This window comes from Trachypithecus francoisi, unplaced genomic scaffold (assembly GCF_009764315.1).
Source record: "Trachypithecus francoisi isolate TF-2019V2 unplaced genomic scaffold, Tfra_2.0 Lachesis_group1, whole genome shotgun sequence".
NCBI classification, from domain to species: Eukaryota; Metazoa; Chordata; class Mammalia; order Primates; family Cercopithecidae; genus Trachypithecus; species Trachypithecus francoisi.
The window spans coordinates 83523850-83540276 of NW_022681454.1; the positions used below are offsets into that span (position 1 = coordinate 83523850).

The window sequence follows — 16427 nt, forward strand, 5'->3', positions numbered from 1 at the left end:
GCACAGACACAATGGCACGTTCAGTCTAGCAGTCACTTAAGGACTTAAGGGCCATGAGCCTCTGGCAGTTCTCTGAGGAATGAAAGCTAGAGGTCCTTCCTTTGTTCTTCCAGGTTCCATGTAAGCCCCTTGAAACCTTGTACCATCCTAAGGAGGGAGAGACTCCTGCAAAATGTGCCTGAGAGATCTTTCTCATCAGCTTTTTGAGTGGGGAAGTATGAATTTATTTTATTTAAGAAAATAATGTGGCTTTTCTTGTTCCCTGGTGTAACAGCATTGAATCCACACACTGTACACCTTCAAGCAGGGCTATTCTGAGCTCAATTTGAGGGTCTAGGTGTCACGTTTTACTCTGAGTCTTCATGTTCTATACCTTTCCTGAGTCTCCCTCTTCCCCTAAAAGTCACTCATTCTATGTTTCATTTCTCAAGTCTAAGTATAATAAAAGCTAATGATAACATAAAGCTAAACAGTCTGTAATTACATTCGGAACTAAGTATTCAACTGAACACAAAATCTTAAGGGTGAAGGAGTTTTTAAACTTGTTTTTGACTACAAAAGCCCATTTTCAAAGAAAATTTTCCATGGACTCAAATGTATAAAGCAGCCAACAGTAGAGCTCTTTGGTTGAAATGGAGTAGGAAACTGAATATACCCCTTTAATCCATGATGTAGCCCCAAAGCCCCTTTCCTTGCTAACCTTGAGTTCTTCTAAAACCTACCATTTTAGCCCAAAGTATAGGTAGTGTGGGTGTCAGGGGTGGAATGTTAGACACATCATCACAGGCCAGTGGGGAAGATTATTTTCCGTAGGAGGGCCATTTGTTGTCCTACTAAGAGCAGATGCCACTCATAAGCCAGATGTGTCTGCAGGCTTGAATGAACATCCCACTATAACGCAGAGGGATTTTATCCTGCATCAGTAGTTTATTCTCCCAGCAATGAAAATAATAAGGTTGTAAATATTCATTGCCATTGAGAGCCAAGAAATAGAAGCAATCATTTAGTCATGCTCCATAGACAACTCCTATTTTCAGTCTTCATTTATTTATCCAACAGATATCTAACTTGCACCTATAATGTGTCAGTTCTATTCTAGACTCAGGGTACAGCAGTAAGAAAACCTGATAAAATGCCTTTCTTTGAGGAAATTACATTCTAGAAGGGAGAGGGAGACAATCAGCAAACATAAATCTTCTGTGAATATAAATTATGTGAGCTATAATAAAACAGTTTTTTGTTTTTTAAAGAAGACTGCAATTCTGATGGTCTTGGGCATTGGCACTATTAGAAGTGGTTAGTATAGTGCCTGCCCTACATTTAATAGATGTCTAAGAAAAGAGTGAGAAGGATTGCTTAGCTTGGAAGACAGATACTTCTTCTGAGGAAGCCACATTTAATGATGGGATTAGAGGGACAGAGAGACATAGATTGAGTTAATTTTTAGATTGTAAGTATATTCTTGATGTGGATGATACTCTGTTTTCAAAAGAAAGTTTGAAATTTCCCAAGCTCCTAGGTATTCAAGGATGGTCATTGTTGATTTGACCTGAGCCAACCTATAGTCAGAAGTTAGTACGGTCAGTCATATATTGCCTAACGATGGGTATACATTCTAAGAAGTGTGTTGGTAGGCGATTTCGTCATATGCGAACATCAGAGTGTACTTACACAAACCTAGATTTAGAACATACTACACGTCCAGGCTGTATAGTCTAGCCTATGGCTCTTAGGCTGCAAACCTGTACAGTATGTTACTGTACTGAATACTCTAGGCAGTTGTAACACAATAAGCATTTGTGTATCTAAACATATCTGCACATAGAAAAGGTACAGTAAAAATTTGGTACTGTAATCCTGTGGGGCCACTGATGTATATGTAGTCCATTGTTAAGAAAAATGTTGTTAGATGGTACATGACTTGTACATCCAGCGTCCACTCATGTCGCAGTACCTCCACAGCTACTTGATAAATAGACTCCCAGCTGCTATCCCTACTTCTTCCCTTGTACCCCTAGAGTCTATTTCCAACCCAATAGGCAGAGCAATCCTTTAAGAATTTCAGTCAGATTATGCCACTCTTTACCGAAAACCATGTAATGACTCTTGTGTTAAAGTTACAAAGTCCTTACAAAGGCCTGCAGAGCCCTGTGTGTTTGGACCCTCCCTCCTGCTCGGCCTCATTCTTGTGCTTGGTCCCTGCTCATGCTGCTGTAGCCACACAGGTCTGTTTGCTGATCCTGACACCTGCCGGGCAGACTCTTGCCCAAGGAACTTTGCACTAGCACTTCCTTGAATCTTCCTGAGACTCCCTTGCCTCTTTCAAGTTGTTGCTCACATGTCAGCTTGGAGTGAGGCCTGCCCTGGTACCCTAATTGATATTGGGTGCCAACATTTATAATATTATTACCCCACTCCTATACCCTATATCTGCCTTACCCTGCAGTACTCTCTTCTTCATAGCACTTATTAACATCTTGTGTGATATACAAGAATTTTAAAGTTATGTTTATTGATATAGCTTATCATTCTAGATATAAGCTTCCCAAGGCAAGGGAGCTATTCTGTATTCAATAATACATAATACAGAATAGTATTAATTGTTCTATAATAATTAATTATTATAGAATATACGGAATAACAGTTATCTGTAATAATACAGAATGCTAAAGAAACGAGTGCATAAATCAGAGGGCAACACAAGCCTTGCAGAGGGAGGAAGGCGTGTGTCATACCTCCAGTTCCTCAGGAAATAACTTAAAATATGTCATTAGATATTTCTGTTTTTCAAAGGGTCTTCTCTATACTGTGCTTCTAATGGATACTCAGCCACCTTTTCAAATTTATCTCTCCCTCAGCACAGTGCCAGTGGCACCAGCTCCTCTTTCTCCTCGTGGGAATTCTCACTGTTCTTATTTTTTATTTTTTTGTATTTATTTATTTATTTTGAGACAGAGTCTCCCTCTGTCATCTGGGCTGGAGCGCAGTGGCATGATCTTGGCTCACTGCAACCTCTGCCTCCGAAGTTCAAGTGATTGATTCTCCTGCCTCGCCTCCTGAGTAGCTGAGATAACAGGTACATGTCTCCATGCCCAGCTAATTTTTGTATTTTTATCAGAGATGGGGTTTCACCATATTAGCCAGGCTGGTCTGAACCCCTGACCTCAAGCAATCTGCCCACCTCTGCCTCCCAAAGTGCTGGGATTACAGATATGTGGCACTGTACCCGGCCCTTCACTCCTTTTGTACTCAGAACTTCCAGACCCTCATCCATACCTACCGAAATATCTTAATTTCAGCCAAATGAAGGGCCTTCCACCTAATACGACTCACCTCCTCAGAAGGCAGGGTAAAATCCATGTTGGGTTGGTTGAACACACTCTCAGAATTTCTCTCTCCTCTCTCACCTCTTGTCTTTTACTCCAATCGTTTTACCAATCTGTTGTGCCCAGAGATACAGTGCTCTCCCCAAGAAGTAGTCTTGTATCAGCAGCTGAAAGATTACACTCAGTCTTTTTCATCGAATGACATAACCTTGTAAAAGGTAAGGGCAATAGTGGTTTATAGTACTTGATTTCGAGCAGCATGGAGAACGCAGTGCTGACAGGCTCTCAGCACAGGCCCACGTGATGTGCAGAGATGGGTCAGCTTTCTCCTCCGAGGGGGAGTTGAAGCTGAGCTTTTGACTTTCAGCAAGGGCTCAAAGACAGGGCAAGTAAGAGCAACATACAGTCAGTGGCAGGCTGGTGGGTAATTTTTGAAAAGGACTCTAAAAGTTAACAACCAGAATAATGACAGCATTTGCCAATAATATTGATACACAGACAGAGAGAGCCTAGGAAGCTGGAAGCAGTTGCAGAAAATCTCAGGGTGATTTCAGGCTAGGGATTATTATTTTAGCAGTCCATTGTCAGAGACAAGAATACTGAAAAGAGCTGATCATCCTTTGGGTATGTATTCTTCAAGATCCGTGTCATTCTGAAGTCCAGGGGATCCATAATTGTCCCTATCATCTGGACATGTAAACTAGCTTTTTAGGCCATATAACTTTATGTACTGCTATTTTTGCAGCAGTATTAATTAACTGTCACATGTGTAGTGGAAGTCAGCTTTGGCAGTGAAGTATCTTTACTTGGTAAAATTATCTTCATCAGATGATGATCAGTAGAATATATGCTCTATTTGGAGATTTTGTTTGTTTGTTTTCTTCACTGCTATATTACCAGAGGCTAGAATAGTACTTTGCACATAGTAGACACTCAGTAAATATATATTCAATCAATGAATGAATGTTCCAGTTATTAATCTGCCATTGATTTAAATTCCAACATACACCTCTTAGAATTATAGATGATGTTAGTGGAAATAGTTTCAAGATTGTATAGCATGACTTCTCAGAAAACTCAAAAGCCTGTTGGAAAATGATTGTTATAAGACAGTGATATTTATGGTAGAAAAATCTCTACAGAAACCTGATAAAAGCTCTCTCAGGGTGTTCAAAAAAAGTAGAACTGACTTGGAATGTCATCTCATCTGGATCCAATTCACTGCAAGACAGACATTTGTCTTTTGTTTAGAGAGAAAAATAAAGACAATGTTGAAATTTTACTCAAATCTAGTGCCCTTAAACTGGCCGAGTATCAGCCAACTACACTATTGCACAAGCACCAGGAACAAGGAAGTGGGTGTGGCATGGAGGATTGGGCCTGGATCCTAGCTTGGGATTTGGGGTGTTTTTCATCTTCCCCTAATTATATGGCTTTGGTCCATTTCAATGTCGACCTCATGACACTTCATTTCCTTCATTTGTAAACTACCAAGCAAAATATGTTTGTAGTAGTTTATTAATGGAACATTTTATACAAGTGGAAATTCTGAATACAGGTTAAGAAGAAATGAAACAGAAAGATTATACAAAAATTATTCTAGTTTTATAAAAGTAATATTAACTACTAAAACTGTGAACTTTCAAAGAAAGAACAAGAATAAAGTAACAATTTATGATACCCTAAAACCAAAGACAGCCACACTTCCAGATAAGGAACCACACAAAAGAAGTCAGTTTCTGCTGAATCAGGCAAGACAGGGGATATCAGTAATGAAAACAGTGCAAGCTGTGCTGGGTTTTAAATTTGATCCAGATTTGAGATGACCTGATGCAAGAAATGGCTTTACTGGGGTCAAATATGTAGGGCCTTAAAGATAAAATCTAGAGGTTAGGAGCTATTGAATGTTGAGCTTTCAGCTCCATTTCCTGAGGAATCATCGGAGCCATAGGTGGGGAATGCAATAATTCTTGTGAGGTGTTGCAGCTGCTAAAATGCAGACATATGGAATTTTTGCACTCTCTAGTATAATACAGAAACAATCTCACAATAGGATAAACACTCCTTTCAAACTTTCTCTTAACCCTAGAGAGAGGATATTGTACAGACTGGATGGGTAAAATCTTAGTATTTTGGTTTTTCATTTTAGGTCTGGTTTTCTACGAATCGTTTAGGGGTCTGTATTTGTAGCTATAGGAGTGCACTCCTGTGCAGACATCATACTAAACATGTTGGATATTTTGGCAGTTGAAATCCATAGATGTAATTTGTATTGATACTGAAATTATGGACTATAATGGAAAATTGGGCTTTTGTTGTTGATATTGTGAAAATGTTCCATGAAGTAGCATCATAAGAAACTTACCAGATCAACTAATGCATAATGTTCAATGAGTTGAAATGCTGATTTCCTTGATAGTATTGGGAAATAATTCATTAATTTTGTTTTTTTCTGCTTTATGGCAATATATTCTTCTATTAGGGATTTAGGTCACTTTTTCCATTGAATCAAGAACCTCCTGAGTGCCAGCCACTGGCTGGGTCCCAGGAACATGGGTTGGGAATATATTAATCGAGAACCTCCTGAGTGGCATCCATTCCGCTGGGTCATAGGAACATGATGGGAACTATAACAGACATGGGCTTCACTGACTGGAGCTTTCAGCCTGTACTTTTCTCTGTCTCTATTGCTGAGTTAAAATGTTCCATATTCCTGGATTTCCTGTAACTAGTCAACAAGGTTCATCTTATCAAGGAATACATACTGCAGGGAAGGATGGCAGTGACCAGGCAACTCACCACACAGCCGACACACACACACATACACACACACACACACACGCACAAAAGCTTTGGTGGAAGGTGAGAGAGAGACAGAAGGAGATTTTTGAAGGTTCTACTTAACTTTTCTTATCTGAAACTGGAGCTCATAAAAAAGTTACTTTTTTCTCAGCTAAAAAGATAAAACATCATCATTGTAAGAACATTTGTAAAATACTGAATACAATACAGTAAAAAGTAAAGTTACTTTAATCCTAATACCAAAGATAATATACCTCTCCCCATGCCAAACTGTATTTTGTTTTCTAGGACCAGTTGGTGTTTTCTCATCTCAAGTAGCTTGAACTTTGTCCTAGGACATTAAGTATTTTCCAAAATATAGTTTTCAATGGCTGTAATAGTATTCCTCATTATGGTGATGTCAAAATTTATTTAACTAGCCCCTTAATATTGCATAGTGGTTATTTCATAGTTTCCTCATTTTAAACAATGATGGTTTGAATATCATTAAACATAAAACACATATTCATAATGATTTCCTTTTTATGAAGTCTGAGAAATAAGATGATTGCTGAGTTAAAGATTATGCACACTTAAAAGGCATTTGGTGCACATTATCAAATATTTTTTATCTTAACATCCACTTGATTGAGCTGAGTTATCCTTTTATTAATGGTCCTCCTGAAAAATTTTCTATCTTTTTGTCTTAAATTTATTGTCTACTGTAATTTTGAAGCAGTGGAGTATTTATTGCATTTTGAAAAGAAAAAGAGCACCAAAATATTAAAAGCACAAATATAAAAATGTAACTGTGTTAAGGAAAAAGAAATGAAAATATTATTAGCGAATGCCATTTCCTATCCCTTATGCCAAAATAGAAGCTGACATTTTAACTGGCATTTTCATTAAGGTAAGTAAATACGTTTCAAATACAGGGCACCAGGTCTCTATGCTATGTTCAAACACACATCCATTTACTGACTCTGTTTTTACTGGAACTCTCTCTGTGACACATAGAGTAGCTTTTAAGAGAGGTAGGGTTTTTCAATGTTGGTTCAATTAGTAGCACTTTACTTTGACATGATTTTCAATTATTTAGAAAAATACACCCATTGGGTATTCTCCCCACATAAATTGTGCAATTGATGAAGCTACCCTCTTACTCTCTGAACATGGATGCCTCACTCTACAAGCCCACCAGTGAACTATCTCCTGCTTTACTCATACAAGCAAGCACTCTTTGTATGATTTCCAGGTAATTTTCCAGTCAATGTGCTAGGATGCCAAAGAAAAATTGGTGACAATAAATCTGAGGGAATTTGGAAACAAATCTGTTGAACAGCAAAAGAAGATTAAGAAGATTTTCTATATATTTATCTTTTGTAATCTTAAAATTTAAAAAAAAAAATCTTATTCTGACATTATTTCCTGCCCTTTTTTTTTAGTGCTCTGTGGAGGGGGTGAGAGCTTTCTGTGTGCCAGTGGAATCTGCATCCCCAGGAAACTGCAATGTAATGGCTACAACGACTGTGACGACTGGAGTGATGAGGCTCATTGCAGTATGTGACAAGCTATTTGGGGTTTGTCTGAGTGGACAGGGATTCTCAAATCCTGACAAACATCGGCATTTGTGTAGACTGCTTTTGGTTTGCCTTTCTAAAGTGAGCAAACATGTTTATCTTCCCCCAGAATGACAGCAGCATGTTTGCACACCTTTCAAAGGCATGCTGCTGTCATTGAGAACTCACCAGGTAGACGCTGCATTGGAACAGATGAGGGATTGCAGCATTTTTGCACAAAGTGGTTTAAATTGGGAGAAGGCTTTGGTTTATTTTGTTTGGGTGAGAATTTTCATTTTTGTTTATGAGTATGAAGGTCAATTTTTTTAAAAAAAGGATATTTTTATAGCAATGTTTTCACCCTAATGATTCTTAACTTTCATGACACAGTAAATACAAAGCCTCTTTTTTTTTTTTTTTTTATGCTTCTTCCAAACCTGGAGATAGTCAATGGCACTAACTGTTTAAAATCCACTAATCAGTAGATTCCGCCTTATGTGTCCTCAATTTATTCCCCATTGGTTGGTCATTTTGACTTAATTGGCCAGTAGTTTGTCCAATATAGATTCAGATTTCAAGTTGTTTTGCACTTACAAACTGGAAAGAAGGGGAAACCCATCCTGAAGAAGTACATTGTAGTAAACAAAGCTGGTGTCCTATTTGTTCACCCCTAGTACGTTAAAAAAAGAAAATAATTACACTGTGTAATCAGCATTCAAAACAGAACTATATGCAATTAGAACACTATATGCAAGTGTTCTAATTGTTCTTTAAGGGTTATATAAACAGCCACAGTTAGTATGGCAAGAGCTGTGTTTCACTCCTCATGGGAATTGCCAAGGTGTTGTAAGTGCTTGAGAATACTGATCTTAATTGAAAAATTCTTTTGGTCTGTTTGCCAAATGGACCAACTCATCTTTCCTCTGATGGGCTAGGATGGATGCTCCTTTGTCCTGCTGAATGTCAGAACTACTGAATGGCAGTTTATCATGGTAACATTCCAGGTCAGTGTTTCCCAAACTGGTGTTCCATATAGTATCTGAGTCTGGAATAATGCTTGAAAAAAAAAAAAACTTTGGGAAATACTCTCTATCAGATCTACTTCTTAGAGGGTTAGAATACACATTTGTATAGTAGAGGTTCTGAGAAATCCTGCAGTTTAAAAAAAAGATGTTTGCCTAACTTTGTATTTCATCAGAATTATTCTCTCATGTGAATCCTCACCTTTATTTGTTCATTTATTCATGCATTTTTTATTCTGCCTAATATCTAGTATCCCGTGGAACTTTAGTTATGCCACATATATTTCAGGAAACGTTCTTTTCAATAAGACATTTGTGTTTTACAACTTGGAATTTTCTTTTCAAAACAACGCATGGCACACAATTTTACATAAAAAACATTTTTATAGGCTATATATTTACACTGGGAAGTGTTGCTGTGGGCTTAGCAGAAGATACTGTGCAAAGCAGCCAAAATAGGGATCTTTAAATAATTCAATATAATTATATCCAATTTATGGGAATTTGGTAGAATCTCTAGCTATTCTCCCATTGTGGCCCATGTTATGGCATTGTTCAAATTCTGCATGTGCCTGTATCTCCTGTGGTGGGCCGACTATGATTTTATCATATGTTCCTCAATTGTATTGAGCATTGCACTCCGAACCCTGTAAGTGATTTCTGCTGCATTTGTTAAAATGAAATTTGAAGGGGTTAATTTTCCTAGTCAACAATGTGTTACTGTTCTGCAAGGCATTTACCAATGTCCGAGGGGCTGAAGCATTTATTAAGGAAAATAGATATGGCCCTTTCCCATGAACACACCACAAAAATGATCTGTTTGGTCCATTGAGGAAATACATCCCTTCAGAAAACTTCTGTATGAAAACACGGACATCGAAGGTTTCATATGCAATTGTTTTTGACCTTACAAGGACATCTGCTTTTGAGCTTTAACGTTAAGTGCTTGTGGTGTTTCAGCATGAGTGTTTATGGAGGGTGCCATACTCCTGTTGTCACTGCCCTGTGGTGAAGGAATAGTATAAGTCTGAATTAGGCCTTGGATGTGAATCAGAGTGTGAATGCAACCCACAGATACTCACGAGAGGAGAAGGAAGTTTTGCTGTGCGTTCTCAATGAGGAGCAGAAGAAAATGACTACTTCCTAGGGTTCTCGCAGGTAGGCAAGAAGGAGGACTGCCAGAGGAGATTATGCTTCTATGGATTAGGTGCAAAAATGATCTCTAGCTAAGCACTTGCCTGCTTTTATAAAACATGGGTCATATTAGGTGGCCTGTGTAGTTCATTGAGTTGTTAATTTCCTTTTTAGTCAGGTTCAAAGGAAGGGAGAGAAGAAACTTATTATTTGTGAGTTACCTAATAAACTATGCTAGAAGCATTTACCTACATGCTTCGATTTAATTATCAGCAGAGGAAGTGTTATCTACCCCCTTTGTACAGGTGCAGAGACAGAGCTTAGGGCAATGAATAAATTTGCCCATGGTTCGCTAAATTTGAATCCAGTCTTAAGTGGTTCAAAATCTAGTGCTTTTTCTCTCCCCTGGTCTGCCTTTGACTTGTTCTTGTCCATAAAAAAGTTTTTTTTAATGAGTTTTTTTAATGAGATTATACTCTGCTCATTTATATTGCAGGAAAATGTTTTAACTGATTTTGATGTATTACAGCTTTCAGAGGTAATCATTTATTAAAGAGCACTCCAGGTATCTGTGACTACTTACTGACTTTCTCCCCTAACTGGTTTTGTCTTGTCAATCTCTCCTTAAGTATTTGTTGAATGAAAAGATTTCCAAACACTGAAACAATTTTAATGATGTAGTAGAAAAGTTTTCAAAAATCAGGAAAATTTTAGAAAGGTCTATCTCTGTGGCTTTAGGCAGGCCATTTCTGTAAACCTGGCTTTTGGTATCATCATGGATGGCTGCATGCTGGTCTCCCCAGGAAGCCCCACCTGCAGAGATTTTGATTCAGTTTGTCTGCAGTGGGGACCAGGCAGCAGTACTTTTGTAACGCTCTCCAGGTAATTCTAACAGACGGCCAGACTTGGAGGCACTGGGCCAGAAGGTGCTTGGTGTCTCTTTTGTTGTTAAGATTCTATAATCTTTTGAGTCTATAACCAGCTCCTAGAATAGTGCCTGGGACATAGCAAGTTCTTAGTAGATGACTACTTCTTAATTTTAAATTGGAAACTCAAGGAAAACGTTGTCACAGTGAAATAGCTGCCACAAAGTTCACACACTTTATGACACTTAAAAACGACCATCAAATATTTTTGAAAATCATTTTCTGTGAATTTTGCGTAAAATTGGTTGGCTTATTTTTGAGGATGGTGGTTATCTAATTATGCACTGAGTGTAATACGGTGTAGTAATGACTACTGTAAATTCTTGAGTCAGGCTGCTTAGGTTTCGAGCTTACCATTTCCTGCCTCTGATAACTTAGGCAAGTTACTCAACCTCTCTGTGCCTCAGTTTCTTCTGTAGTCCAGTGGAAACAATAAATAGTGAATATCTCTCAAATTGTTCAGAATAATGATTCACTGAATATAAAGCATATAGACCAATGTCTTGCATGCAGTAAGTCTCAAAGAGCACTAGGATTTGTGGTCATGACTGTTGTTGTCACTGTTGTTATCTTATTGTTCCTCCACTCCCACCCAGCACCTCTTGTTACTAGGTGCAGAGAATGACCACTGGAAGTCACGGGGACTGCTGATGATGTCAGCTGATACATGTAAGGGAGACAGAAACACTAAAATATGCACAACAATTTTAAAAGCAGCACCACGTGAAGCTATTTTAGAATGGAGGAAGCATAAACAGCACAACATAAAAACTGATATTCCAAATGATGTTTGAATCATCAAAATGACTGTATCTATAATAATGTTTCTACTAAGATGTAGCTGCAAGTAAATGCTAGAAATAGTTTCATCAAAATTATAAAAACAATCTCACTCTATGCTAATGGAAGAAGTATTAAATGTTTGGAAATTTTACTTTTTGTATAGTGGCAATCTGATTATACTGAATCAATCAAACTATTGAATATTCTTTAATTCCTCCTATGTGTGAATCATGTTTTAGCTACCTAGTAAATAGAAAGATACTGTTAAGACATGGTTTCTTTCTTTATGAGGCTTTTAGTCTAATCAGGGAACTAACATATACACATAGAAACTATTAAATATGCTTAAAAAAATTTTTTTTTTGAGATGGAGTCTCACTCTGTTGCCCAGGCTGGGGTGCAGAGGTGTGATCTCGGTGCTCTGCAGCCTCCACTACTCAAGCTCAAACAATTCTCCAGCCTCAGCCTTCTGAGTAACTGAAACTACAGGCGTGAGCCACCACGCCAGGCCTAATTTTTGTATTTTTCGTAGAAACAAGGTTTTGCCATGTTGCCCAGGCTGGTTGCAAACTCCTGAGCTCAAAGTGATTGGCCCACCTTGGCCTCCCAAAGTGCTAGGATTACTGGCATAAGCCACTGTGCCCAGCCTAAATATGGTATTTTAAAACAATATAACACAGGCAATATAACAAAGTCAAAAAAATTGATGTAAACAAGCAAACAAAAAAAGGTTGCAGCAGGGAGTCCTTCTAGTAAAAAGAGTAGGATTACTAGAAGCTGGATTGCATAGAGAGCTGATGGAAAAGATGGGATTAAAGCGAGGCCTTGCACTCAGGTGATGTTTGTATATTGTGCAACATGATTTTCAACTCTCTAGGTGACATTTTACAATGCATGGAGACTTTTATTTATTGTCACAACTGTGGGAGTGGAGGGAGGTGCTACTGGCATCTAGTGGGTAGAGGCCAGAGATGCTGCTAAACAAACTGCACTGCACAGGGCAGCCCCCAACAACAAAGAATTACCCAGTCCAAAATGTCAATGATACTGCCATGGAGAAATCCTTTTCTAGAGCTGGAAGCCAATAGTAGAAAGAACTCAGAGAGTCAAGAAGCCTGGTTCTTCTCATGGTTCTGCTGTAAATGAGCTGAGCAACAGTGGACAGACCATGTAACACCTCTGGTCATTTCAGAATGAGAGGGTTGGATGAAATAACCTCTGGTCCTTTCCATATTTAATCTTCTGTGAGTGGAAACTGAGCATCCGTACTTGCATCTTGAGTTGAGGCAACACATTCATGTTTATAGTCATAGAGACCGTACAGTTGAAAGAAGCCCTTGAGAAAAAGGCTTTCTGTGTGTTAGTTTTCTGCTTTAATTTAATGATAATTTTGAGAGACAAGAATTAATAGTGTGCCATATAAGACGTCAAACTGAAGTCAATATTAACATGCATGAATTTCAGAAGAAACATTTTGTAGTAAGCTCTCCTTAAGAAAAAAAAAAAAGCTGTATCTAGAAAAACATCTACCTTAGGTCATGCAAAATTATGCTTGTTATTGAGCAAGAAAATCACAGCAAGCACTTTTGCAAATTTTGATTTGCTGGCCCCAAACTGTGCTGACAACACCTCTTTCCAGGTCAAATAAACATTTATTTCAATAAAAGGAGACATTGTGATCTTTGCTGTTTGCTATGTATTTCTGGCTTTGCAGTGCCTCTGGTTAAGGTTTTGCATGTTTACTAATCACACAGACCTTAGGGAAGTAACAGATTACAGATTGTTTTCCAAATGCAGCTCATTTTGTATCTCACTTCTAAAAATGGTTTCTAACCAAGCAAGTTATAACAGTAGAAAGTTGAATCCGCACCAGGGAGAACAACGAGGATTTTTAAAAATGCCTAAGTCCTCTCCATTTATGAAGTAATTTAATAAATAAGGACATCAATTTTTAAAATATCTCCAATGCAGTGTTTTAGTATGAATTACCAGGGGTCCTAGAATGGGTTTCATAGAAGACAAAGAAACTTTTGGAAATTTTTGATGTGTTCTTAGGTTAATCAGATTCTGAAAGGGGTATTTCATTCCCCAGTAGTCCTACCATCAGAAAAAGTGAGTGTACTGCTTACAAACAAATTAACTTGCAGGGTTTAAAATGTGCTGAAACACTGTTCCCCATCCTCTGGGCGAATGCATGCATGTACTTTGCACTGATGGTCAAGTTGAGAAGCCTTATTTCCCTGGCTATTGCTGATTCTAGCATGTTGAGTCAAAACTTCCCACAAGGGTAATTTAGATTAAGACAAAAAAAATTAAAAAGATCTTTTAGAATTTCACAAGGTAGCATATATATCTTGATGCACAAATTCCCCAGATCTGTCCTGTGGGTAGGAGACCAATGTCATAACCTTTCCACTCAGTTGTCACATGTGTGGTAGTCTCATTCAGCAGCGGGGTGCAGGGTGGGGAAATTGCGCCCTCTGCTGAAGGGGATAAAATACCATTGTCAAAGTGATAGCTAGGACTTCTTAGTTCTTATATTTTCCCTTATGGTGGCTGTCCCTATTTGAAAAATATTCAGGCTGGGAGAAGTGAAAAATAAAAAGCACTTACAAAGTTCTGTATGCGTATAAGTGTGGACTTATATGTATATATGCGTGTGTGTGTCTGTGCACTTACACACCTTCCAAATGAAGACACTGAACAGGTGATTTCTAAGGCCCATTCCATTCCTAAAATGGTGTGATTCTGAAAACTTTAAGAAGTTTTTTCTTTTTAGAAGAGTGCCTTTTTGAAACAGAAATTTATGATTCATGTATATGTAAGTGTCATATTTTGGCATACCTAATGTTTTAACTGATCAATGCCAAAGGCTTTGGATAATGAATCGTCATCTAGTGTGAGATGTTTACAGTAAAGTGGTGGCTGCTACTGGTTGTATGAGATACAGGCTTCTGCTTGAGGAGAAACAATCAGCTGGAATTCAGGAGACTGAACCATTGACTACTTGATTTCTGGCCTTCATCAGCCAAGTAGACTGATCTTCAAATGTGCCCTATTTTTCTTTTGCCTCTTTCCTTTGTTTTTGCTATTTCCTCTGCTTGAAGTATGCTAAACTTTTCATTACATCCACTCTGCTGAAATTCTGCCCATTTTCTGTATTCCTTCTCCAGCATTAAGCAAGCTGTTTTGTACTTAATTTACTTTAAATAAGGAAAATAAAAATATATTTAAGAAATCTAGTTTCTGTGAAATGCAGATTTCTTTACATATATTGATTTTAAACATTTTCACAGCTTTACTGAGGTATAATTTACATCCTATAAATTTCATCTATTGATTTTTGTAAACTTATAGAGTTATGCGACCAACCTCACAATACAGTTCTAGAATGTTTGCATCTCTCACAAAATTTCTCTCCCACACATTTGTAGTGGAATCAAGTCTAATCCCTCAGCTACGTAACTACTTCTCAAACTTCTGTTTATATAATTTTGTTTTTTTCTGGGAATTCCATAAATGAGTCATATAATATGTAATTTTTGTATCTGATTTCTTTCACATAGCATAACTTTTTGGGGTTCATCCATACTGTCACATATATTGGTAGTTTCATCCTTTTAATCACCGAGTAGTATTTCACTGCATATTACATTTTATTTGTCCATTCCAGTTAGAGAGTACTTGGATTTTTTTACAGTTTTTGGCTTATGAATAATGCTGCTATGAACATCTATATATAAATCTTTGTGTGGATATATGTTTAATTTATCTTGGGTAGATTTCTAAGAGTGGAATTCACAAATTAATTGTATGGTAAGCTTGCAGTTACCTTCATTAGAAACTGCCAGTTTTCCAAGGTGGCATTATTATTTTTTATAGTCTCACCAGAGATCCATGAGATTCATTTTCTCAAAATCCTTGCCAATACTTGCTATTATCCATCTTTTCCACTGTTGCCATTTTAAGGGATGTGTAGTTATATCTTCTTGTAGTTTTAATTTGCCTTAGCTTATTTTTTTTCTTTTGTTTTGCCCTGCCCTCTCACCCCTCGCTGCCTTTGCTTAATGACTAATAATGTTGAGCACCTTTTCATGTGTTTTTATGTCTTTCATGAAGACTTTCTATTCAAGTCTTTTGACCATTTGTAATTGAATTCTTTTTCATCTTATTATTGAATGTAAGAGTTCTTCAGAGACTCCGGATATCCAAATTTCTTTATCATATATATATATATATATATAATTTGTAAATATTTTTCTAGTATTGTCCCAATGCCATTTGTTGAAAAGAACATTCTCTTTCCATCGAATTGCCTTACACATACTATTTCATTAAACTCTCCTCTTTCAAACCCTATTAAGTGGCTGATTTTGTCCCAGTTTCATAGATCAGTTCACAGACTCCTAGACTTGAACTAACAATAACACACTAAAAGTCCCACAGCTAGTAGATGGCAGAACCAGGATAGGAGTTCTGGTTTACTGAAGGACAAGACTGTTTTCTTATTAAAATCAAGAAACCATTTCCCCTGAACGTTGTTTATTGCCACTGTAGTCTTTGGACAGTACTTGCTTATTTGAGGATTACACTATGAAACACTCAATAGGCTTAAGCAGTAATGTTTATGTGAAAGGAAATAACAACTCTATAATCTAAATGACTTATTTTATTTGTTATGTTTATGCTTACTACTGACAAACCTAGACTTTCAACTCTGAAGAAAACATAAGAGTTACTAAAGTCTATTCTGCATGAACAGGAACTTCATTAGGAATGATGGTGAATTGAGAATGCCTTTTCTCATCTTTAACAATTAAGGATCATTCAGGTGACATAAAATGGAAGTCAGAGAAACACATCAGAAAGTGATAAACTCACTTGGCTTGGGAGCCA

The 16427-nt window shown here is 37.5% G+C and overlaps 1 protein-coding gene across 2 annotated transcripts in view; it reads left to right on the forward strand.

Annotated features, from left to right (window-relative positions):
• The window catches only part of CORIN (corin, serine peptidase), a 259724-nt gene that overhangs the window by 156679 nt on the left and 86618 nt on the right, over positions 1-16427 (forward strand). For both annotated transcript variants that reach the window (XM_033214755.1, XM_033214756.1), the window contains exon 6: positions 7553-7666. In XM_033214755.1, coding sequence (XP_033070646.1) covers positions 7553-7666 — 114 coding nt within the window. The remainder of the gene's footprint in view (positions 1-7552; positions 7667-16427) is intronic.